The 20,835-nt window shown below is 42.8% G+C and overlaps 1 protein-coding gene across 1 annotated transcript in view; it reads left to right on the top strand.

The window, feature by feature from the left end:
* kif21a (kinesin family member 21A) overlaps window positions 1-20,835 on the top strand; it is a 79,084-nt gene that overhangs the window by 14,208 nt on the left and 44,041 nt on the right. The window contains 5 exon segments of the mRNA XM_034084965.2: window positions 12,219-12,441; window positions 14,713-14,895; window positions 18,637-18,777; window positions 19,862-19,993; window positions 20,611-20,781. Of these exon segments, the coding sequence (XP_033940856.1) occupies window positions 12,219-12,441; window positions 14,713-14,895; window positions 18,637-18,777; window positions 19,862-19,993; window positions 20,611-20,781 (850 nt within the window).

The following is a 20,835-nucleotide window of genomic DNA, read 5'->3' as shown; positions in this document are numbered from 1 at the left end:
ACTGCTAGAATCCACTTCAAGACACTGGTACTTGCATACCATGCTGCGAATGGATCTGGCCCTTCCTACATCCAGGACATGGTTAAACCGTACACCCCAGCGTGTGCACTATGCTCTGCATCAGCCAAACGACTCGCTGCACCCTCGCTGCGAGGGGGACCCAAGTTCCCATCAGCAAAAACACGTGGGTTTGCTATCCTGGCTCCAAGATGGTGGAATGAGCTCCCCATTGACATCAGGACAGCAGAAAGCTTACACATCTTCCGGCGCAGACTGAAAACTCATCTCTTTCGACTCCACTTCGAGCGATAGAATGACTAACAAAGAACTGCTAACAGAGCACTTATATACTAATAAAGGACTGGCTTATCTAAAGCCAGTTGAGTAGCACTTGAAACGATTGGCTCTTTGAAACCTGATGTTCTTATATGATTCTGTTTTCCTCAAGGTTGTGTCTTCCTGGTCGAATGTACTTATTGTAAGTCGCTTTGGATAAAAGCGTCAGCTAAATGTAATGTAATGTAATGTAATGTTATAGCGCCGTTCAGGAAACCCAAGGTCGCTTTACAAGTCGGGTAGGGGGGGGGGGAAGTAGCGGAAAAATAAACCTATTAAACTAACTATACAGTGGGGAAAGCCCACATGATTATCTCAATAGATTTTTTAAAGATGAGAATTATAATGCAACAATTATAATCCCTCCAATATCTGGAATCAAATTGCAATATCAGACAAAATACTCAGAATTACTTTTTACAAACCTGTAGTCCTACAAAACAGTTTCAACAATTGAACCTTTCATTGTTGTTGAAACCGAAACATGCATTTTAGGTGATGATCAAACACTAAATTTAGTCTGCTCTGACATTTTAAATCCCTGATGTTATCTTTAGTACCGGTGTTTGTTCTGCTGCAGCTAAGAGTATGTTCAGTCCGCACGGTTAACCTGAACAAACAGCTCATGCTGGCACGGAGGCTCGTCGTACCAAAATACAGAGCTGGATCTACAGAAGCACAGAATTAGAGACGCCCAACATATGTTTTACCCCTCAGAAGCCCTCTCTCTCTTTGTCCCTCCCCCCTCTGTCCCGACCCCTCCATGTTGACAGCCACAGATGATCCCTAGCTGACACCTCCTGTTGCCTCACCTGCCCCCCCCCCCCCCCCCCCCCCCTCTGGTAATGATGGGGCGGCCTGCTCCCTGACCTCTGACCTGCAGGAAGCAGTAAAGCCGTTATCGGCGTGCCACAGGGCCTCGGTGCGGCCTCGTTTGTTTTTGAAAGCACATTTTCCAAAAGGCTGACGAGCTCCAGGATCAGAGCGACATCCGTCCAGAGCAGCGGTTTTCAAAGTGTGAGGCGCGCCATGTAAAATCTAGCTAGTTAACTTCAGCTAACTTTATGGGAGGTGTGTGGCGCAGAGGGTTGTGCGTTGGTGCTGGGGTCAGGGGGTCACAGGTTCAAACCCCACTGCAGTCAGCATGTCGTTGTGTCCCTGAGACACTTCACCCCAAAGTGCTCCTGTGGGGATTGTCCACAGTGTTGAGTATGTGAGTCGCTTTGGATAAAAGCGTCTAACAAGTGACATGTAGTGAAGTTACCCAAAGTGAGAGACGGCGGCGTCTGGCAGGAAACGTGTGTCACTTTTGGCCGTCTGTGGAGAGCGAGTTCCCCCACCTCGCCCAAAAGGCTGTGGAAGTGCTCGTTCCCTTCTCCTCCACCTACCTGTGTGAGTGCAGGTTTTCCACATTGACTTTGATCAAAAGCGAGTGGGCTGCAGCCCGAGGATGACCTGCGTGTATTCCCGTCTACATTGCATCCCCGCATCCTCCGCCTGTGCGCATCAAAGACGCAGACTCATTGTTCCCTCTAGAGGAGAGTGTAATAAGGAGGCAACGTTGACGTTCAGTGTGTTGCCGGGAGCATTTAAGGGTTCATCCACGATGTTGAAAATGTTAAAACAAAATTAAAACATAAAGATAAAAAAGTTATTGTTTAATGTTTTAAGCAGGTGACGCTACTCAGCCAATCAAATCGGTGCAGTGAGTCAGCACGATAGATTCAAACACAGAGACGAGAGAAGAGGAGATAAACAGTCGGAGTCATTTCAAATGAGAAAGGTAGACAGCGAAAACAAAGCGTTTAATGACATTTTCTCTTCCTGAACCTCTTTGAAATGCAATTGAATACCCCTGCATTATAGCAACAACAATAATAATTGGGAGGGGGGGGGCGCGGCTGTTCTTGTGTTCTCTGAGGGGAGGCTCACCTTCCCACACTTTGAACCCCCTGCGTTCTGAGAGGGAGAAGGACCCATAAGCTCAGCCGGTGTGCACCTGGTGTGCAGATGATATAACTCTGAGCCCTGCAGAGGGCCGGCGGGGGCCATGTTGTTCAAGCTCTGGCCTCCTGTTAAAAACATGATGCTTTTGCTCTCTGTTGAAAGTCTACGGCGATACAAACATGAAAACATTACATATGACTCAATTCCAGATGTGCTCGGATACACCTGTGGAAAACCCACTTCTGTAAACACAACAGAATGGGGTTTTCCTACTTCCTACTTCCTACTTCCTACTTCCTACTTGGGGCAATGGACCATTTCTTTAGACGAGTGCAACTATGATGTCTTGCTATTGGAGGTTAAACCATTTTTTTTTAAACGACTTAACGGAAGATGCTGAACATAAAATCCAAATAGCTTTGAATCAGGATTATCTGATTTAAAGTAAAGATTACAAATCTGACGAGGCAAGGTTTAAATCTGTACAACAAGTCTCACAGCAGGGATTGTGTTGCCTACATCTTAGCATTTTATTTACTAAATCGACCCTCGATTTAATTATTAGTTTCCCGTGTTTCTCAGTAATATAATGATTCTGCTGTGGTTTGATTCCTCTCCCGCAGTGTGTAAGCGCTGCAGAGCTTACAGGTTTGGTTTCCCCCTCTCCCCAGAGACACAGTCTAGTTATTGTTAAGCGCCACGCAATGATGTTAGGTTTGAAACCGCCTTCAGTTACAGTTCAAATCCTTTGGAAAGCACTGCTTGGTCCAGCGAAGGAGGATTTTGTATGTCGTGCGTCACATCTGATTTGGGGCTCGATTGTCCGTGTTAACATCTACATCTTTGTCTTCCATTAAAAGAAAGTGTTTTTTTAAGTAAAGAGAACATATTGTGACTGAATGTAATTGCTGCGCAGACGCTGAAGAAGGTCACTTGACCCGAGGCCGAATCTCTCTTCCAACTCCAGTTTGAACTCATTAATATTTCACATCCTCTAAGTTGGATTTGTAACCCAGCTCCAGTGCCAGCTTTGTGCTTCTCAGGCCGGGCTAAGTGCTGGCAGCTAAAGGGACTTTAAATGAACCCTGTGGGTAAGGAGTCATTATATGATGAAGTCCCTTTTTGATGCTGGTGCAGAAACCAGGGAGTGCTCCTGTGACAGGCGGCAGGACCCCCCCCCCCCCCTCCTCCTCCTCCTCCTCCTCCTCCTGGCATCCTTTAGCGACCAGCTTTACATCCTGCTGGGATCGGATTATGACTTTAATTCTCCTGCTTCCATTACCGGTCACCATGGCAACCCCATTCTTTTATGTCACGCAGGGTACAGTGTGTTTCTGTGCTGCGCCGCCATACAAACTGGTGTGTGTGTGTGTGTTCTATATTTTGTGGTGTGGTGTTCAGAGGACAGACGCTGCTCCCAGCTCTTTGTCTGCGGCTGTCGGTGGTCCCGTCTGGATGAATGGGCAGCGCATGAAACCACTTCCAGCTGACTTTCTGATGCTAAAGATGTCCCCTCTCATCGTACTGCGAGGCACTTTAAAAAGCATCCACCAAAACCACGAAGAATCCTTGGTATGCGTTTTTTCGCCCTTCCTACTGCAGACCGTTCTCCTTTGAATTCTACACATGTTGGCCTCAGATGTCCTTCTGTATTTCATTTTTTTTTTTGCAAGGCTGTAGCCAAAATGTAGCAGTCATCAAATATGCTTTGAATACCATGTCCTGCTTCTGCACATTGAGGTGTCTCTCTACCCTCAAAATGCACACATGCAAATAAGTATTCAAGCTTTTTTAAACCCAAATATCCTTTCAGTTCTCGGAGTGTGAAGTATTTCTGTTTAAACCTTCACACCCCCCCCCTCCCTCCCCCTCACCTCTGTTGCACTAATCCCAATACTGATTTCTTGAATAAAAAGAAAAGCATGCCACTCTGACCAGATTGCATGTCTTTACAGTTTAGTTGAATTATAGTATGATGCTAACAGTATCTTGTTGGTGCTGTGGTAATGTTTAAAATAAGAGACATAGATGCAATGAAATGCAATATGTTATTAGGACAACATAACTAGAAGGGACTACCATTTGTATTCCTGGAAATGGGGTTCTAGAAATTAATACAAGCAAAACAAAATGGTGTACATTTGAGTCGGAAGGTTCAAATTAATGAGATTTACTGAATTATTTAAATGTAGTGTAGTGCTTTATAAACTATAGTGCAACAATTACTTTTCAGTAGTAGTAGTAGTGTAAAAGCAACCTTTTTTTAATTATACTTGGAACAGTAGTTATTTGTCAAAGTAATAATTTAGCGATATTACCGACATACTTCAGAAGAAAGGCTTGTATTGACTTATCACTTATGCAGTGAGTGAAGTAAATACGAGTTGTATACTTCTCCAATTTATACAGTTCTTGAACTAATGTCAAATGAAGGACATGTCCTCCTGACTTTTGGATCTATTTCCTTTCCCCTCGTGTTGTTTGAAAGTCTCTTCTCTGAGGTTGCCAGAGTTCATGTTGTCTTGCCGACTGACAGCATAATAGCTTCAAAGGCAATTAACATGTCCCTGTAAATTGCAACTTACCTGACCAGTTCTGAATTGTCCTGATGTCGTAAACAGGTGAGGGGAACCCAACCCGTCTGTCACGTGACGTCTCGTTGGAAATAAGTGTGTCCTACAGTGAGATAAAGCTGTAAAAGGAAACGTGCCCTATCAGATCACCTGCCTTATCAAAGCTAGCCTTTTCCCTTTCTACTTATCTATGATTACAAACACAGTAGATGCCAAACTGCAGTGTCTGGCACAGAGCCTAGTGGGTTAAGAAACACACGGCTTCTTCTATAGTATAGTGGCGAGTCCTAAAACCCAGAAGGCAGCATTTGGGCACTTGCTTTTCCCAAAGTCAAGGGTTTTCTGGATGGGTTAGAAGCCTGAAAATATGTCTGGTTAACACAAGCTGAAGTGAGACTAATGTATATTTCAGGGTTCGTACGGTCATTAAAAACCTGGAAAAGTAATGGAAATTCAAAATGCTAATTCCAGACCCTGGAAAAGTTATGGAAAACAATATAGTCATGGAAATGTAATTAAATAAATGGTAATTACTGTATTCTATAGTAACAATAAAATGGAATTTAACTATCGAGGTATTTTGCTGGTGAGAGATTTGAGTTGCTTTAGCGTGTAGAAGCTATAAGCCTATTTGATTTGTTTTAGATAGGCACGACATGTTTCATATGCAGACCTTATTTTTCCTGTTCCATGTGGTACCGCTGAGAAAGAGTAATTATTTTGGTCAGGGACAATTAGGTACAAGGTCATGGAGAAGTCATGGAAAATCATTCGTGAAAAAGTGTATGAACCCTGATATTTTTACGACATTAAAACAAGGTCTATAAATACCCCATGTAAGAGAATATTTTATTCCGATCTGTGTATTTAGAGATTCTCAGTCTTTCTTGCATGTTCCTGCAAGTAATTTCTCAGGAGGACACGGGTCAAGAGGTCTTCTGCCTTTCCTGTGGGTGAGGGGTTTGGGCACATGTTGCAATACAGAGGTGCTTTGTTCCGATGCCTGGTATTGATTAGAGGAAAGGCGGGAATATAGGCCCCTCCTCTTTTAATGTATAGATGTGTTCCTGTCGTCCATTGTCTCCAGAGTTGGCTTGGTGTCTCATAATGAAAGTTGTGACTTTACCTTGTGAACTGTCCGGCCGTTATTCTCTCTCAATAAATAACAGTGTTTGACTAAAGACTTTCCAGCTTCCATCATTTCCTGAGCATTGGTTCTGCATTGCTGCACAGAAGTTTCCCTCACACCCCAGACCCCCATGTCTGAAGCTTGTCAAAAAAACGGATGTTGCTTAACATCATCACGCCAAACATTAGCCGACCTTAGCTTAGCGGTGGTGACGTTCGTTAGGTCATGTGACCGTGATGTACCGTACTTTTCGTGCTATAAAGCGCACCTGCATATAAGCCGCAGCAGTTAAATTGTCCGTCTGTCTTGCTCTCGTTCTGTCTCTCGGTTCCACTTTTACTTTGGCGCGCTGCCTGTCTCACTCTTTTCCGGCCTCCAGCTTTTCCTGCTGGAGCCCGCCCCTTAAAGGTGGCGGGCGCGGTCTGGTCATAGAGCCCATAGCGTTAAAGGTGGTTAATTTTACCTGTAAAATCCATAGATTTAGGAGGTCCCCTAGTGGCCGGTAGCTGTACAAAAAAAATGGGGAAAAAAGTCGCGGCTTATAGTCCGAGAAGTACGGTAGTTCGTTTATAGCCTGAAGTCAGATGTTTACTCGTGGAGACTGCATTAAAGTTTCAACAATCATAAAAGTGGTGTTGCTATGGGGAGATTTACCTTCTGAACAAAACATGTAAATAACAACCTCAAAGATCGTATTTTCTGTAATAATCTAAAGGCCCTGACACACCAAGCAGTCACCAGAGGACTAGCCGACGCTGAAGTCGGCTGTTGCCTGGCCGTGTTCTCCTGCGTTTTGGCCATGTGTCGCACGGGAACACACCGCACCGACTTCAGTGCATGAGTGGCAATAACTCTCCTTACCAGCAGGCGGCGGTAGTGTGTATTCGTCATTCAAAAGAGGCAACAACCGGAAGACAGAGAAGAAGAAGAGTATCTTTTCTCCGTAATATCATACAGAGCTGGCCTCTCCTGGATCAAGGTGATGAGCAGGTCTTCGTTTGCATCATTCCAGATCGCCATGATGAGATGAAAATGAATAGCAGTCTGTGTGTGCCTTCTTAAATCGTTTGTTTACGTCCCTCACTTCCGCTTCGCTTCTCATGCACTGATTTGCTAGCTGAACAGCCAATCAGAGTACTTATTTGGTCCGACTGCCAGACCCGATGCATGGCCGATTCAACATGTTGAATCGGCCATGCATCGGGTCTGGCAGTCCAAATAAGGCGTGTCACGGTCGACGGTGCGGGACACACCAACCTGACTACGGCGCCGCGAATGCCCGACAGCCTCTGACGGCCTCTGACTTCCAAAATCGGGTTGGTGTGTCAGGGCCTTAAAATCCAGAGGAGAAATCTCACTTCCTTTTGGTCAGAGGAGCCATTGGGATGCTAACTTTAGCTCCAGCCTTCAACGATACGTCATCACTTCCCGCTCCATTGCCTTTTCCTTCTTCTGCGCAGACGCCCTCTCACTGTCCCTCACACTGGTGTGATTGTCCCCTGTATGAAGGACAGTCATGCTTGAGGTGAAGTGGGCAGGTGACATCATCCCAGCCCTGATCTCACATGAAGACTGTCTCTCTCTCCGGTCCGCAGAGCGCTGGCAGAGGAGCTGAAGCTTTTGTGTCCGTGGCTTAGATTTTTGGCTGTGGTTGCACGAACAAAGGTTGCTCTGAATCGTTTCCCCCTCCTCTCCATCTTAGCTGCAGACAGGTTCTCTGCAGTATGCAACTGTTTCTCTGCACACACATCAAGTAGAGCACAACATTAAAGTATGTGGAAATAAACATGGCTTTGTGTAAATAGTTTCTATGGTTGCATAGTCTATAATGTTTAATAATAATATCAATGTCAAAACCTCCAAAAAGTCTAACATCTGGTGTTAACAATGTATTTTAAGTGGAAACCCAAATGGAAAGGAAATGCTTTTTTTGTGTCGGATCAACAAGAAAAACAAACAAACCCACATGTAGACCAACAAGTACACAAAATCTTCCTAGACTGAAAATACAGACACGCCCAAATTGCTGTCTTATTGTCTTTTTTACTTAAAATGAGACCTAATTTATAAATAAGATCATGCTGTATTCGAGAGGACTTGACACGATCAATTGAAACCATCAACTCGTATGGAAAATGTTGAGGTAAGAATGTGGATCCGTTTTCTCATAGACTTCTATACAATCTGATGTTTCATGCTGACCATTAGAAATAATTAAATAATGTCATTAATTTCATTTTAATACTAAAAAATAAACTTGCCTTTATATCCTTCACTACCTGACAGTGAAGTTTGGCGACTAAAAGATGTGACTGCAGTGAAGAGGACTTTGAATCGGGTTGGAGGGCTTGCTCCGGTCTTCATAGCTAGTGTCTGTAATCGGGTTGACATTCCTTATCCGTTACTGATAGCCAGACATCAGGTCTCCACTGCAGAGACATCATGACCTTTGACCCTGATCTCTGACCCTGGCTGGAGCCCCTAAAATAGATGCCACAACTGTCTTTGTGGCTCTTGTATTGACACGGTGCTTCTCATTTGACTCGACACTTATGAGGCATTCTTGATGATAAACAAGAGATGGATTGATCTGAACTTCTGGATGAGGAAATGGATTTCAATTTAACAAGATTTTGAACATTTTTATTATTAAAGTAGACGCAAAATCTCAATCCACAGAATTATTACAACCTGTTTCACTTTTTGTGTTATCAATTCCCTTTTTAAATGTAATCTATGTAACCATACAAGTCTACTTACAAGCTGACCGTTGAGCCTTTTGTATGTGGTTTGTGAGGCTGGAGGATATGAATGAAATCCATTTCACAATTTTATACAATTCTTTTGACTTTCATCAAACTTTTTAAGGGGAAAATAACTATTTTTTTAATAATTAAAATGTGCTTTCTGTCATTAAGTTGGACAACAAAATCTAGAGTACATCTGAGCGACCCCAGTTTAATTTAAATCTTGTGAAACATGTCTGTAAAATAAATCTATGTAGAATCCAAAATGACCTAGTACTTTAGCTCAAAAGCAACTGCAATTATGCAAAATGACTATTTTCATATGAATGTTTTTATAAATAAGAAACAAATCTCCACCCAAATCTTGACGGTACAGCAGGAAGTCTCACTTTAATGTACGAACATGCAGATGAGAAGTAAGCGAGTACATTTGGGATGTGACGGTGCTGTGGGAGAGAGACAAACCGGATTACACACCCAATTAGAGAGCTAAACAGTCTGAAACAAAGCCCCCCCCCTCCTCTGGGGGTGCTGGAGAGGATTAGATTGCTAAAACACTTACAGTGTGCGGAAACATGATTTGTTGAAAATGGCGAATTTGTCATGGAAGATAATTGATTTTCCGACAAAGGATGACGTTTTTTCTGCTTTAAAATTCACCGTGGATTTGAAACAATAGAACACGGGCTCCTTATGAGGAAAGGGGAGCACTTTCTTTCGTTTTTATTCTGAGGATGTATGACTTCTCTCACTCATAGCTGAATGCAAGCTCACTTTACAACGGAACTGTAATGTGAAAAGCACATATTTATCCGATTGGTTTCTGATGTTAAGCTACTCGTGAAAATATGCTTTCATTCTTTCAAGTTCATACATTGATCGTAGTTTCTTAAGATATTGAAAGGCAAAGTCCAGAGGATTCAGATTCAAGGCTCGAGGCTTTTAATGCCATGTGTACGTAGCTACAGTGTAGATATATCAATGAGAATCTGAGGTCACAGTCTCCTCCAACAGCCACACAATGAAACGGATAAAATAGGATAGAAATAGTGCAAGGAGATTCTATATACAAGTTATTGGAATATGATATATTAGATACTTAATTAGTTTCATGTTATGGATGTTCTTTCAAAAGTGCAGGTGTTTAACAGTCAGAATAATGATCCTAACTTTCTCAGCTGACAGACAGAAATAACAACCATTAGTCAAACAGCAAAATATGGATGTACCAAAAACAACTAGTAGAAGAAATAGGATACTTTAAATTACTATCTTTGATTTGTTACAGTGACTCATTTTGTAGTTATTCATGGTTTTGCGGTGACCTCCAGGCAGCTCGTTACCTCTCCTCCCTCCCTGTAGTCCTGGCTCTGTGGTTTGTGTCAGCGTGGGGCTCCAGTCTCACTCAGACTCACACAATGGCCGCACTGTACTCCCCTCCTCACTGCATTGTTCTGCCTGGGCTTGGAGGCACAATGAGGCCCTTATCCGGGCAGCTAGAGAGGCTGGGAGCCCGCTGTCAGGTGCTTCTCTTCCAAGCTCGTCTGTGAGCTGAACCCACGAGGAGAGATTGTTTAAAAGTGATGGAAAATATTATCCATTTTGGTCACAATTAAACAGTTTGAGGAGAAAAGGGATGATGATTCGGCTGTGCTACATGCTTACACTGGACATGAGATGGGGGGGGGGGGTCTTCTGGGTATTTCATGCCAGGAATTCATCAGCAAAAAGGAGAGAGATGTTATAGCTTCTGTTAAAGGGGTTATCCTCATTTTCAGGTTCATATCAGTGTGTAGTGTCTCTACTGTGACATGTCTCCATGATTTAATGTTCAAAAAGCTCTTTATTTCTCTCATACTGCCTGTGCTGCTTTTCACCCTCTGTCTGTAACCAGAGCCCTGTCTGCTCTGATTGGTTAGCTGGCTGGCTCTGTTGTGATTGGTCAACCTCTTAGAGATGTCCCACCCCTTAGCCTATCACGTACAATGTGTTGGAGCGCTAGCTAGCGCTGCTCAATTAATCGTATTTTAATCGTATTCTAATCGTATTTTAATCGCGATTACGATTATGGCTTGCAACGATTACGAAAACAACGTAATCGAAATAAAACGATTATGTTTTTATTATTTTTTTGGTTTGGTTTTTCAGTTGAATTATACTTAAAGTCCAGGTTAATCAACTGTTAAAAACATACTGTTCACATTTTTTTCTCCGATAAATGGATGTTTTCAAAGTCAATGAATAATCGCATTTAATAATCGCAATTACAATTATTGACCCAAATAATCGAGATTATGATTTTTGCCATAATCGAGCAGCCAATAGAAGCGTGAGTGTTACTTAGGGATGTTACTATGTTACAGAGGTAAACAAAGGAGTCCAATGATGATGGGCCTAAAGTGAAACAGCTCTACGAAAGATATTGTTCTTGGAACATATATGGTGAAATCGATGCATCAAACCAACATTTTATTCCCTCCAGGACTTTTCTAGAAAATGAGTTCTCATGTTCTCATTATCTCTAAATCCCCTGAAGGGACGGACACATTTATTTGATTTACTGATTCAATAACCGTCTTTACAGTAAAAACAGAGTCCCACTGCTTCTCTCCATTGTTTATTAGAAATAATGGATCTTGTAACAAAGTATTTTCCCTAACCTGCTGAAAGTAAGGAGAGAGACTTTTCATTATGGCTCATTTCAATGTTCATACAAATTGCTAGTCGTTGAGGCCAACATGAAGGACATCATTACTGTCATTCAGTATCACACACACACACACACACACACACACACACACACACACACACACACACACACACACACACACACACACACACACACACACACAGTCCATATTAACCCAGCTGGCAGCTTTTATGGTACACAGTATTGGATCAGATTAGGATGCTGACCCTGCAGTCCTGAAAAAAACTAATCTTGAGCAGATCAAAACATTTTGTAATTACTAAAACAAGCTCAGTATGTTCCTGGGATTTAGGACGGTTATAACGCCGTGGATTCTTGGAATGACAGTTGGATGTCAAAGGGGATTTATTTAAAGTGTTTCTAAAGGTCAGGCGTCACAAATATGCCAATACAGCGCCATCATTTCTGTGTGGACCAATTCTGTCGTCAGTCCAATGCCTGATGGATGGAACATTGTATGGACGAGAAGTCTGACCTTTTCTCAGACTCTTCTACTTTAAGTGTTACAACAAATCTCTAAAGGTATTTAAAAATGACTTCATTCAGACTTTTCTACAAATATTCCCCTCCCAAGGCTACATAATTAACTTGTTCATTTACCTAGAATACCCATAAACCGCAATACTAGAAAACTGGCAATGTTAAGCTTTATAAAGGTATGTCATGTGGCTGATGTGTTGTCCTGTATTACATGTTATAACTGTACCCAATACACCCCTTCCTCATTGTGTTCCTCCCCATCACTCATCTCTCTCCGTTTCCTCCTCTCGCCGCAGGATCCGTCCTCAGCTGGCCCGGGAGAAGATCGAGGGATGTCACATCTGTACGTACGTGATGCCCGGGGAGCCGCAGGTGATCCTGGGGAAGGACAGGTCCTTCACCTACGACTACATGTTCGACATGGACTCCCAGCAGGACACCATCTACTCCGATTGCACGGAGCAGCTGATCGAGGGCTGCTTGGAGGGCTACAACGCCACCGTGTTCGCCTACGGACAGGTGAGCCTTTGTCTCTGTGACACAGCTGCTGGATGCAGAGGAATGGGATGAATGAATGTGTGTGTTAGAGGAGAGGAAGAGAAGGATATGTTAGAGGTGGAGAGTGTTAGCATGTGGGTTGAAAACGGACCAGAGGAGACTTCTGTGGTAAAATATGAACCTCTGTGACCTTGTATTTGTCGAACCATTAGTTCATCGAATATTTGTTCGTTGGAGTACTATTCGGGTTTCAATTTCGTTATTCGGATATTCGTTTTTTTCCATTTTTTCCCCCAATATCAACGTAAGGGCTTGTGCCTCTTCGGGGGGTGCCAACACTTAACCATAAACGTTATCGTTAACTTTCTCCGTCTTTATATGCAGATATGACTTTTTCTCCGTTAATTTCCGTCACGTTGTTTCCATAGCAACAACAACTTCCTGTCAACAGTGCTAACTCTCCTTCAAAATAAAAGCATGTCCATAAAAAATAGGAAGCCAAACCAAATTACACTTAAGACAACTGCAACGAAAGTAACGAACACAATGCGATATCCTTTTCAATTTCAAAGAACACAAATTGGGTTACATTAACAAATAACTATAAAACAACAATACTGTAGAATAACAAAATGGATGCCGTGAATACACCGAAATACACGCGTTGAAGCGGTTCGCTGCTGATTACTACAGAATATCCGGAGCCCGAAAAATGGTATTCGGGACAGAGCTAGTGTAGCATTATATTGTTTAACTTTTCACACTTTATATTTTTGGGGTGACCGTGGGTCAGTTGTTAAATGGGTGTCTACCAATGGGAAGGTCAGTGGTTCAATCCCAGTCCCCTGTAGTCAACGGGTCAAAAGGTCCTTGGGCAAGATACTTATCCCCTAATTGCTCCTGTAAGAATGCCTACCTTATGAAACTAAATGTAAGTTGCTAAACTCCATGTAATGTAATAGTGTACTCCGATTCAGATCTTCTCTGACACCAGTATTCTTTAACGCTGAATCGGAAGGGAAAAAAACGAGGAATGGCAGAAATATATTTTTCTTGCAGTGACTTTAAAACCGAATATCTGATCTTATTCTTAAATCAAAATGCCCATTAATGTCACTACTGTTCATTCAAGCTTAGGAGGTTATCGGTCACCTTTGTGTCAGTATCTTCAGACATGTGATAGATACAATGATTAATGAGCAGATGAATGTATACTAAAAGTAGGTACGTCCCTGTCCCTCTTTATCTTGAACGTACACCCCCTACTCTTCCACTGCTCCCTTTTGCCAAGTTCACCACCTGGAAATAACATGCAGGTCTGGGCCTCAAACCCCTCCCTCCGTTAGGTTGCCCTGGTGACAGAGCTCCCGCTGTATGGCACTCACACAATTCAAAGCCATGTGAAGTGCACTCACACACACACACACACACACACACACACACACACACACACACACACACACACACACACACACACACACACACCACACACACACACACACACACACACACACACACACACACACACACACACACACACACACCTTTTAGACAGCCATACATGTTTAATGTGCGTCCACATGAACCGTCTCTCTGCAGTTACGGCTCTCTGACTGCTGGCCTACTTCTGAAGACTGCTGCTGGGTCTCCTCTGTGGCTTTGCAGAGAATAATCTAGATTTAGACTCGACCCGCTCGGCTGCTTCTGATGAAGTCTGCCAGGTTGGGTTGCAGATATAACCAAACAGTCCCCCGTTTGGAGTAGAACGTGAAATATCTGACTTTCGTATCCGGTGTAAAGCTGCACAATGTGATCGAAATTGTAATATTCAAATGTTAGGAAGCACCCTGTTTGTTAAAGGCTTAATATGTGTTAAATGTACAGTTTGGGTGAAGTATGGTGGAGCTGCAGCGATTACACGGCCTACAAATCTTATTCTACACATGTTTGGTACAGATCCTTTGGGAAGAAGGAAGTCAGAAAACATATTTAATTCGATGGCAACACAAAGTACAAGGAAAACAGTAGCAAAAACACTTTCATTACCCAAACACACTTTCTTTGGCCATGTGCAGTCGTTCTTTTCAAGACACGCTTTGTGGAGTTCCTTTTACGGAAACAGCGTGATGTGCTATTTGATCATTTATTATAGAATAGTGTTTTAGTTCTTTTGAATAACATTTCCTCCTGCCCTTTGTGTGTCTTTTGTTTTCTGTCACGCCCCTTACGGGATTACTTTTAGCAATGAAAGGTGCTTTACAAATCAAATGTATTATTATCCTCCCCATGCAGACGGGCTCAGGGAAGACGTACACCATGGGGACGGGCTTCGATGTGAACATCTCGGAGGAGGAGCTGGGCATCATCCCCCGCGCCGTGCACCACCTCTTCCGAGGCATCGAGGAGCGGAGGCAGGCGGCGCAGCAGCAGGGCCGCCCCATCCCCGAGTTCAAGATCAACGCGCAGTTCCTCGAGGTACATATCTACAAGCCACTGATGCATATATAAACGATTCCTTATTTTAGTTTAGCTTCAAGGACATCATTCAAATAGAGTAGTTACTAGAATAACGCTCGGAGACCTCTGACAAGGCTTATACTGCATTCACCTGCTTCTCAGCTAAAACTTAAAGAGGCCCTAGTATGCTTTGTGAGGGGATTTCCCTTCCCTGTAGGTTTTAGTGCATGTGAATGGTTGACGAAGGCTCCATTGGACTCCTTTGTTTACTATTTTAACATAACCACATCACTATGTAACATTCACGCTTCTATTGGCTAGCGCTCCAATACATTGTACGCGATAGGCTAAGGGGCGGGACATCTCTAAGCGGTTGACCAATCACAACAGAGCCGGCCAGCTAACCAATCAGAGCAGACTGGGCTGAAAATTCACGCTCCAAAATGAAATGAAAATGTTGCCAGTGCTTCAACTTTTATGGAAACGGGGTCGTACGTATTCTCTACAATCTCGCTGATAAAACGACAAACTTACAAGTCGAAAAATTCAACCTTCTTGGCAGAGATTAAATACCAGCAACATAAATAACCTCGAATTTGTACCTGCTTCTCCGAGGACAAGCTCCCAAACTGGATGACGCAGGGTACAGTCTTTCTCCCACTAGCTTCACGGTCACGTGTCAGGCTTATATTGTTGACACCGTTCGTTTAACAGGCTTCGACACCAGCGCTCCATCATTTGGAAAATATCCTCACTGACAATTGAAGTGCAGCAGCTGTCATCGGGGGGCGGAGCCTCCGTCTGCACCGGAAGAGTTAACGGGAACAATGTGAGACAGAGGAGGAGACGGCTGTTCCTCTTCATCAGATCCTGACGGCGTACGCATTCCTGAAAAGACCTGGAACCGAGAGCAGGATGAAATGTGGATTTGCACAGAAATCAAACACTGGGCAGGTGGTGAGAGTTTATGACATGACGGATAATATTCATGTGGTTTCAATCTGACCTTTTTACAAAGCAGTTGTTCAAATCCCTCCAGAGTTTTTGGCAAGATGTGAAAAGCTTCCTGTTAACGCCTTCCTGACACACTTGGACTGAAGTGCCTGTCAAAGGCCTGAAGGACCAGCAGGTGTTTTAGGGGGAACTAAATCACACAGGAAACGTCGCTGCGAGCTTATTAGCAGTCGGGGAGGAAACTGTGTGGATGAAGAGGATTTGCCGATGGATTACTGTACTGTATTATCAAGGCAAACATCACCAAATAGTTACATCAATTTGTTACTTATGTGCAACTGGCATTTTCTTTTCAACCAATCACACTTCATTAACGAATCAGACCTCAAATATATTTTATATACAATATCAGTTCACAGTTTGTCCATCTTCTATTTTTATTTGTATAGTTTTATTTGAGTTGTTTCTTGTGTGCTTTACTTTATATGTAAAACATATTAGTTTAAATTCTGAGCAAAGTGCATCTGTTAATGAAGTTAGCCGATAATTACAAATATTAAAATAATAGAATAACTAGGATTTCACTTTCACAAATTATCCTAAGGTTTTGGGTCAAAATTGCATTTTGAGATGCTAGTCTTTCGTTTGGTTCTGAAACTGGTCCTAAATATCATCCCAGATACGAAGCTCTGAAATGTGTTGAATTTGAACTTTATTTTATGACTCAGCTGATGATCTGCAACACACAGTATATTAAAGGTCCCATGCTTTCCGGTTATCACCCGTCCCCTTGTTGTTATGAAGGTTGTTCTGCATGTAAACGGTCTGCAGAGTCTCAAACCCTCAAAGTACACCCTGTAGCGAGTAAAACTCTAACACAGAAGAGACCTGTCTGCTGCCCCAGAACGCCTCGTTGGACATTTCTCTTTTTCCATTTTTTACTACTTGGGTATAGTCAGTGGTGTAGTGGCCGTTGGACGCGGGGGTACGCCGTACCCCCACTTATTTGGAGCATGATCTTTTTTGTAATAGTCTAATAAATATAAAATTATTGCCAGTCTTATCAGTTGCAAGTGTGTATTTGTTGTAATAATGACAAAAACATAATACATTTCACAGTAATTATAATAAAAAATAAAAACGATTTCCTTAAAGAATTATGATTAGTCATCACGCTCGTGACCTCGCAGCGAGCTGGGGGTGTGTTAGTGACACACCCACGGCCAGCTTACCGCCCGCCGATTTTGCCGCAGCTCTTTCCCTCAAGAACGCTAACGAAAAAGCTCTATAATGGCAGGCAAACATTTTTTTCTTTTCTAAAAAGAATATAATTCACAAGAAGAAAGAGTATAGCAGCACCGAAGCTACAAGTCAAGCTGCTACTAGTACTACAGTACATCATCAGAAGAGCCGCATAAAGACGTGGATAATGCTAGCTAACGTGCACGTTAGCTGCGCTAGCAACGTTCCCCTGGCTAGCTCAAGCTCACCGTTCCCAGAGGTATGGACGGAGGAGATGTGGCGGAGGAAACAAGAGACATACCCGTGGAGAGACTGCAAAGCTGGGAAACTGGGCTGCAAAGTTTGTTCATCCATATCTGATGCTTCAGTCTTCAAAACGCAAGGTGTGTGTGTGTGTGTGTGTGTGTGTGTGTGTGTGTGTGTGTGTGTGTAAAAAAAAAAAGCAGCGCTGTTTTGCAATGTAGGCTAGGCCTAATCAGAATAATTTCCAGTCCAGATTCAATGTTTGCATTAGTAGGCTATATATATTTTTTGTTTATTTAATAAGTTAATTTCAGGACAACTTTGGGAATTTTGTTTGTTTGTTATGAGTTTTAAATAGATTTTGAAAGTGGAGATAGAGAGAGAGAAAAGCAGCGCTGTCTGCTTAGTTGCAATACTATAGTTTATGCAATTTAGGCCTATACATTGTTTATGTAACGTGTGTGTCCATGGTTTTGAGTCTGTGTGTCTGTTGAGCACAGCGCCGTCTGCTTTTTGCAGTACAGTAAGTAAAGTAGGACTAAGCATACCGGTAGTTTCTGTGGACCTGTCTGCCCGTTTTGTGAGTGCACTGCGCGCGTGCGCACTTGTTTGGCATTGTTTGGGATGACCTAATTTAAAATGGCGTCCCCCCAGTAAAAAAATCCCCACTACACCACTGGGTATAGTGACGTATTTCGGGTATAGTGACGTAACGTCCGCGGAGCCGTTACGTTTGGACCAATCCGCGGACTTCCTCTCACACACACACACACACACACACACACACACACACACACACACACACACACTCGGCGGGACACTGTGTGTGGGGTCGGCGAGGCAGCGAGACACAGCGGAACTCAGCCTGAGCACACACACACACACACACTCACAGCCAGGCTGCGGGTGTGTGTGTGTGTTTCGGGCTGTGTGTCGCTGTCTCGCGGACGGCCACTGGGCTCACAGGGAGGGGGGGGCAGGAGCTCCAACAAGGCGTGTAGGACAGAGAGTGAAGACACGCTATACAGAGATGCTGTTTGAGAAACCAAGTGAACAATATACATTTATTCTAGTGGACCTCAACAATGGAGTTATGATCAGTAGAAATGGCCATGACACCTTTAAGGACGCCAAACCTTAGAATCTGCCTACAAAATGTATTTTATTGATACCTTTTAAATCTGTTTATGTTGGGTCTGGACCATAGACTGTATATATGAAGGTCTGGACTCTGGACACAACACATGGAGAGATAATGGAGCAGGGCAGGAGGAAGTATTTATCTGTCTGATTGGAACCTGGTTTTGTTTCTCCCTGTAGCTTTACAACGAGGAGGTTCTGGACCTGTTTGACTCGACTCGAGACTCCAGACAGAAATCTCACATTAAGATCCACGAGGACGCCAGCGGAGGGATCTACACCGTGGGAGTGACGACCCGCAGCGTGACCTCCGAGGCCGAGGTAACATCTTGTCAGGCATCGTTAATGTTAATTAATGAGAGTGCACTCTTAAATGTGAACCTCTCTGTCGTCACGAGGCCTTTGCAGATACACAGATTCCAGGCACTTTATTATCTCCTTCACTGATGCTGTATTTAAAAATGCCAGAGAGAATTTATGATGTTGTCTCCACAGCTATATGAAAGGAGTCGGCACAATTAATACATTTAATTGAAAGGCGAACATTTAAATAAGGATCACAATGTTGCACTCCTTTGTGGTGGATCCTATGCTCTTATATAGAAGAACGTTCGCAGAGAAGACGACAACAATTGCACGAAGCGAGGTTATACAAAAAACAAATGACCCCGAACATGAAATACCTCACGGAGTGCGTCGAGGCGCGAGCTGTCGTTCAGCGAGCGCCTCACTGCAGTCTCTAAAGGTCGTTTTCTCACAATGAGTTTTTTCTCCTACTCTGAGTTCGAAATGTCAACTTCAGTAGCACGTAGATTCACCAAACCTTCCAGTTATATGCCTATCGATATTATGAAGGCTTTTACAGAAGGGTTTGTTCACATATCATTCATAGCCTGAATTATACAACATTGTATACCTAAAAACATGGCGGAAATGGATATTTTAGGGCTGTTGACAGTATTTTCTGATTTATGGAGTGATAAAAAGAGATATCCAAAATCCCTTCTGTAAAAGCCTTAGATACTAATATGACTACAAAATGAAACAAACATTTTGAACCTGGCTTTATCCAAAGTTCAGATTTAGATTCCTGAAATGTGTTAAAATATGCGCATATTTAATGAGATAATGGCTAATTTGCATATGTAAACATGCTATTTCAGAAAATGTATAATACAAAAAACAATTGCCTTATTGTAAGTAATTAACTGGAGACATTTCTAGCTGATACCTTTAAGTTAAAAAAATTACCCTATTCACCTGGGGTGTCTCGCCTTAAACTCCTGCAAGACAAGCCGAGGAGAAATGTGTGAGTGCTTCTCCCAGACTGTAATCCCTAAAGACTTGACTTCAGATGTGAACTAAAAGAGTTTGCCTGTGAATATTGAAGTGTTTTCTGCCTCAGATGATGCAGTGTCTGAAGCTCGGGGCTCTGTGTCGCACCACCGCCAGCACCCAGATGAACGTGCAGAGCTCTCGCTCTCACGCCATCTTCACCATCCACCTGTGCCAAGTCCGCATCTGTGCCTCCGACAATGTGAGTGCTGCCCAGGAATATATATATATATATATATATATATATATATATATATATATATATGACGAATACAGTTCTTGTGCTACAGAGGGGAGGGCAGGGAGATCATTAATTATGATAATGTATCGTCTTCTAATGGAATCATATTAAGACCAAATCAAGAGACATGATGCACAATTACGTCCTTTAAATTATTAACAACAAGCACATACACATTCAAGTTTAAAAACAAATCTGTGTTAATTATCGTAATCTGATTACTCTGAATTTGTCTGAACGCATCTAAACAAAGTCAGTGTATAGTTACAAATATGTATTTATTTATGTATCCCTAAAATTCTGAATTAAATAAGAAAATAAAATGGAAGAAATTGCATTTAAAATGTGTCAAGTATTTAATTCACACAGTATACAAAAAATACAAAAGTACGTTTTACCATGTGGTTTTTTTATTATATACTATTCATCTTTTAATAACTAAAAAACATGCTATACTGTAATATGTATTCTAAAGGTGTGTGTGTGTGTGTGTGTGTGTGTGTGTGTGTGTGTGTGTGTGTGTGTGTGTGTGTCTCTGTCTCTGTCTCTGTCTCTGTCTCTGTCTCTGTCTCTGTCAGCATGAAGGTGAGACTGATAACCGAGTCTCTAATGGAAACTCAGAGCTGGACGAGTACGAGACGCTGACGGCTAAGTTTCACTTCGTGGATCTGGCCGGTTCCGAGCGGCTGAAGAGAACCGGAGCGACGGGAGACCGAGCCAAGGAGGCGATCTCCATCAACTGTGGCCTGGTGAGGGAAGAATTTGACATTCAAGAAACAATTCAGATGAATGTATTTTAGCAT

This window comes from Pseudochaenichthys georgianus, chromosome 6 (assembly GCF_902827115.2).
Source record: "Pseudochaenichthys georgianus chromosome 6, fPseGeo1.2, whole genome shotgun sequence".
Lineage (NCBI taxonomy): Eukaryota > Metazoa > Chordata > Actinopteri > Perciformes > Channichthyidae > Pseudochaenichthys > Pseudochaenichthys georgianus.
This window is presented reverse-complemented; position numbering and strand designations above follow the sequence as displayed.